Below are 5,547 nucleotides of genomic sequence, written 5' to 3'. Positions count from 1 at the left end.
GGTATATGCAGGACAAAAATTGAGTAAAGGGCATATTTTATTTGTCTAACATCTAAAGACGGTCAATTGATGTCTTGCAGTCAGATTCTTGATTTCTAGTCGATAAGGCTTTACTTTTTTACACAAAGTGGACGCATTAGCATGTCTAAATGAAAAGCTTGGATGTCAGAAGAACTATGCTATGTACCAAAGTCGATTGAGTTGGTTCAAGCAACAATATACAAATACTCTGAACTTATGCGGTATAGCTCTGGTTTTGGATGGGATCCAATCTTATGAAATCTGTTAAATTCTATTGAATCCCATAAAATCCATGAAAATTTATAAATATTTAGAAATCTATTAAAATTTGAGTTGAGGACACCCTCGTAAATTCAATAGTTGGATTTAGTCTTGTGGTCAATTCTCATTTTCTAGTCATGTAACATTCACTCTTGCTCGTAGTACAATATATATTTGAATTTGATTTCGATTTTGATTTCGAATATTTTGGCTTTATAATTACAAGACTCTTCACTTATTTTCATTTGGACTTGGCATAACAAAAGAGAGAAAGTATCGAGAGGTAACTAAGTGGGAGAAGTTCATATCTCCGACGAAATTCTTGGTGGCTTCCGACTGATCATTTTCTCGGTACGTCCATTACAATTCCCGTGGACGATGGTGTATGATCTTGTGTGGTACAAATCTGAGTTTAACATCATAAAACATTCCATTGGTGGTGTTGAATAAGCTTTATGTCGATTGGTTTGATTTTTTTCACTTTGAGAGTTCATGTTTCCGCATTGTAGTTGTAATAGTCATATATACACTACATTTTCAACTCTACAAAAATAAATTAAGTTTTGAATTTGCCCGTTGGGATCAATAAAAAACCCAATCAACAATCTGCAGGCTTCTTCAGAGCCCTTTATATGCACAAAGGAATAAAGAAAAATTATAGAACACCGGATCGGACGGCCTTGTTCTCAAAGACATTTTGCCAAAGAGTAGATTGACAATACTAGACATTGTTAAGAAGAGCAACATTATATTGTCTAGCCAAGTTGAGTACTCTGTATCGAACATTGGTCTTGTGGGCAGGGCAAAAAGTATAGCTTTTTACAATAGCAAAAACTCATAAATTGTCCAAATTCTGCTGAAAACCTTTTAAGTCAGTAAGTCCATAGAGTTCAAACTTTTTAGTAGCCCACGTTCAACCCCTTTTATTCAGTTCATTTACAGACAAATTAAAAAATATCCTCCCTGATCATGGGAAAATTGCCATACACTATTTAAATAGAGTTTCTGCCCAGAAAGGCAAAAAATTAAAGTACCCCACAACCGTGATTCACGAAATAACTCTGATTTACGACTGTATTTCCCATATACGCCCAGTCACGTTTAGCTTTAGCTCCTGGATATTACCTTCAGAGAAAAAGAGTGCCATGTTTCTATGAATGATTAATCCATCCAAGCTTTCTCGAACTGTAGCACGACTATCACGAATGCTCCTTGGGACTCCTTGCCATGTCAGCTTTCTATCATTTCCTCCAACTTCCAAGCTATAATTGAATTTTTTTGCATCATGCTCCTCACCCATGAAATGAATGAATGCCATATAAACGGGAGCCCTTTGCAGATTGAAAGCCTCAAAGTGCAAACAAAAATGGTAACCGAAACAGTTGAACAGCTGCACCATATGAAAACCATAGAGTATGTTTAAGCACAAAAAGTTCACCTATAAGTAAATGAGTTATTAATTATTTCAAAGTTGAAAGTAAGTCACTAAGGCGTGAATTACTTTCAAGTAACTTGTTTTATGCAAAAGTAAGAAAACAATAATTTATCCAAAAATGTTAAGAAAATAGAAGGTTACTTATTTCTAAGCTTAGCTAAACATGTGTTAAGGCTTGAGGTTCCATCTTAAAGGTCAAACTTATTAAAAAGATTAGTTCAAGACCTTATAAGTTGGTTTATGTTTTCATTTTTATTCGATGTGGGATTTTATCCCTTAATATGCCCCGCAAGATGTGGCTCGTTTGAGCAGACTAATCTTCAAATCCATATGCTCATTTATTAAGTTTTAATCGGATCGAATCACTCGTTGAAACTTAATGGGCTCTGATATTATGTTAAGGCTTAAGGTTCCATCTTAAAAGGTCAACCTTGTTAAGATAAGTAATCTAAGACCTTATAAGTTTGTCTATGTTTTCATCTTTATCCGATGTGGGATTATATCCCTTAATAACATGCTCCTAGATGAACAAAGATAATCCCCAATAAGATTTATCATGGAGAAACTGATGACGGAGAGTTCAAAATGAGACAGGATTATGTTGCATGATATAGTAATAAATAAAGAAACTGAGAAATATGACACGTACAATGAAAGAGGAGTGCATGGCACATTTCTTCCAGCATTTCGCTATGACAGCAATGGCATTGGCGAAAGCAGGAGTAGAAACCTCTTTTCTTTTTCTTTTTTGGTAAAAATATGACAGAAATAAACAACAAACACTACATGGACGTGTTCTGAAAACCAAACAAAATTTTGATTCTTGGAATTTACATCGTTTACCATATTCAGTGAAATGGCCTTTGATGGAAGTCAATGTATGGTATTAAGAAGACTGATAAAGCTGTTAAGTTGGCAATTAAGCAACTTCCACCTTTGTGGTTCTTTACGTTTTGAAGCAACAATGACAAATCTTAAAATTCGAAATTTTATTCAACCATGGAAAAATTCGAAATTATGCTAATGATAGAGTACTTACAGTCAACATCCATGTAGCATTTTCAACACCTTGAGCATCGGTCATGACGTACCGGTGGTTAAAAGTACTCCCGTCATGCATATCAACCTGATGATAATTCTTTAGATGTTGTACAAGAAATAGGATATTACCATCGATAGGGCATTCAACTCCAGCATAAGGGCAATTGTATGGACGAAATTGGCAACTCTTTTCATGCCTAAACCTGCTTTTGTATGGAAATATATCATGACAACCGAGAGACTCGTATCTGCACGGCACTTCTAGAGATTGTGCAACTCTCTCCAACGCGAGGCATCTTATGTTCCCAAGTTCTTGACGGCAAATTGGGCAAGAACGCACTTTGGACTTGCACTTAGAGCACAAAGTGTGGCCATTTGAACACTGAACATGTGAAAATGATAGTGCGACTTCAGCAATAAAATGGGCTTTGAAAGAGTGATTTTATTTTTATGCACCAAGGACTGACAGATAGGGACCATATATATTCATATTATCGTTTATGCATCAAGGGGATGAGAATAATATGATGCTAAATAATTTTCATATTTTTAAGAACTAAATTTTGTGGAAAACTTGTTCAAACAAAAATCAAAGTTTTGTCACATTAAGGAACAGAGTTGGAATTACTGGATCCATCCTGTCAGATTATATCTCATGCCTGAGGCAAAACCGTTAATAATAGAATATATGTTTCTACATAGAATCTGTATCAACCACATCAATAATTTATTCAATATGCCAAAGAATATTTATTCAACCACATCAATAATTTATTTGACAACATAATGATGATGCTAGTCGAACTAGAAGTTCATATAGCGGTTAAGGCTAAAAAGAAATGCTATGAAAATTATTGAAATATGAAGATGTAGAAGCTTTAGAAGTAAAAGTAACCTAAACTGAGAATCAAGAGGGGTTTTTCAAGAATGCATACGGAGAAATGAATGGTAAGTTATACAGTGATCTTCTAGGCTGGGAAATTTATTAACAAGATATCTTGTGAATGGAAAAGATAAACAAGATATAAATCAAGACTTGCAACATAATGATTCTAATGAAGATGACACGGAATACACAGTTCAGAACAAGGAAGAGACATAAAAGAGTATGTTTTGAAACCCTAATCACAATCACTTTAATTGCTTTATGCAAGTTAGAAGTACCCAAGAAACAAAAATTATCACTTACAAGAGATTGTACCTGGTGAATTGGAGGATACATTATGTTCATACAAATAGGGCACTCAAGCAGTTCGCGTACAACAGTTTTTGACAGCACTCCGTGATTTATGCCCATACGAGTCGAACTGTCGGGTGCAATAACGCCTTCATTGGTGCTACCTCTACGAGCCATTGTTTTTACGAAATGGCGATTTGTTGAATTCCTGTAAATGTTAGCATGCAAAGTTAATTGGGAAAAGAGTATACTTAAGACAATTAGTATTATGAAGTGAGCTATTGCAGCATTTATATTATGTAGAGACAAACTTGACACTACAATAACAATTGGCAAAATAATTAGAATGTTTAGATATCAAGAATGTTAACAAAGTTCAATTACAAAGTGCTATACTAAACATGATTGAAATTAAATCTTGGAAAATCATCATTAAATAACTAAAAATTGAAAGTAACTAGTGCGCACGAAAAGGAAAAGAAATAAACTGTCAAAGTGTATGTATCGTTGGTTAAAAGGAAAATATATGGAGAATATATAGAAATTAGAGTACACAGTCAATAAAATGGAACACTGTAATCATACTAATATTCATAAAGTATTCTTCAAATCAATGCTCTCCTGACTATTTTGCATTTTGTAAAGAAAAGCAAATCAGAAAACAAGTGGCCTTTGAAAAAAATCTATATTTTGGACAAATAAAGAGTTAACTCCTAAGAATATCATAAAAATACACAAGCCAAAGGACTAACCTACAAATTTAAAATTATTCCTACAACTGAAATGTATTGTAAGATTCTTGTAGACTATTGAAGGGCACTAAGAAATTGTTGAGTAGTAAACTTGATTTTTGGACTAAATAATATGGGCTTAAGGATTTTGTTTATAGGCCCAAATCAATTAAAAGGCCCAACATGCATAGCATTTCTAGAAGCATTATCTAGAAAAATCTATATAAATATCTATTAGAAAAATCTATATAAATATCTAAGTAAGATATGTAGTTTTATAAAGAATATCTAGAGAATTCTAGGAAAATATCTTGATATGTGGTCTAGGTATCTCTAGAAAATGTGTGGACTAGAATCTTCTTGTAAACACTATATAAAGGGGTAGTGCCCTCCATTTTGTAACAAGCCAAAAAGTGTGTAAAGTCTTGAATTTGAGAAATACAAGTTTCTTTTTTTTCACTTCCTTCTTCCTATTAGTGTTGTCCTCTTAAAAGCCTTAGTCAATCCAAGTTAGTAAACCCATCTTTCCTCCAACAAACTGGTATCAGAGCCCCAAGGTTCTTGTGAAAAATGGCAAGTGGGATGATTCCTTTTCAAGTCCCCCAACTCAACAAGGATAACTACGACAATTGGAGTATAAGGATGAAAGCATTGCTCGGGTCGCAAGATGCATGGGAGATCGTAGAGAAAGGCTACACGGAGCCACAAGACGAGGTTGCTCTATCCCAAGCACAAAGGGATAGTTTGAAGGATGCAAGGAAGAAGGACAAGAAGGCGCTCACCCTCATCTATCAAGCCTTAGATGAAGGCATGTTCGAGAAAGTAGCTTGTGCTACTACAAGTAAGGAAGCATGGGAGATCTTGCAAAACTCCCACAAAGG

General features: G+C 34.5%; 2 protein-coding genes across 2 annotated transcripts; one reads left to right on the top strand and one right to left on the bottom strand.

Moving 5' to 3' along the window:
• Window positions 1-1,348: 1,348 nt before the first annotated feature.
• On the bottom strand, window positions 1,349-4,112 carry LOC111393092 (E3 ubiquitin-protein ligase SINAT2-like). Its single transcript, XM_023018492.1, has 3 exons — window positions 3,960-4,112; window positions 2,757-3,140; window positions 1,349-1,672 (listed from the first exon to the last, which is right to left on the bottom strand). The coding sequence occupies exons 1-3, from the start codon at window positions 4,110-4,112 to the stop codon at window positions 1,349-1,351; spliced, it is 861 nt and encodes a 286-aa protein (XP_022874260.1).
• A 1,066-nt stretch (window positions 4,113-5,178) lies between these two features.
• LOC111393091 lies at window positions 5,179-5,542 on the top strand (the record flags this gene model as incomplete). The annotated part of the gene is made up of 1 exon (XM_023018491.1): window positions 5,179-5,542. A coding segment is annotated over exon 1 (306 nt), but the record flags the coding sequence as incomplete, so codon positions are not given.
• Window positions 5,543-5,547: the final 5 nt, after the last annotated feature.

This window comes from Olea europaea, chromosome 4 (genome assembly GCF_002742605.1).
Source record: "Olea europaea var. sylvestris chromosome 4, O_europaea_v1, whole genome shotgun sequence".
Classification (NCBI taxonomy): domain Eukaryota; kingdom Viridiplantae; phylum Streptophyta; class Magnoliopsida; order Lamiales; family Oleaceae; genus Olea; species Olea europaea.
The sequence above is the reverse complement of the archived record's forward strand: the minus strand, read 5'-3'. Positions and strand labels throughout refer to the sequence as shown.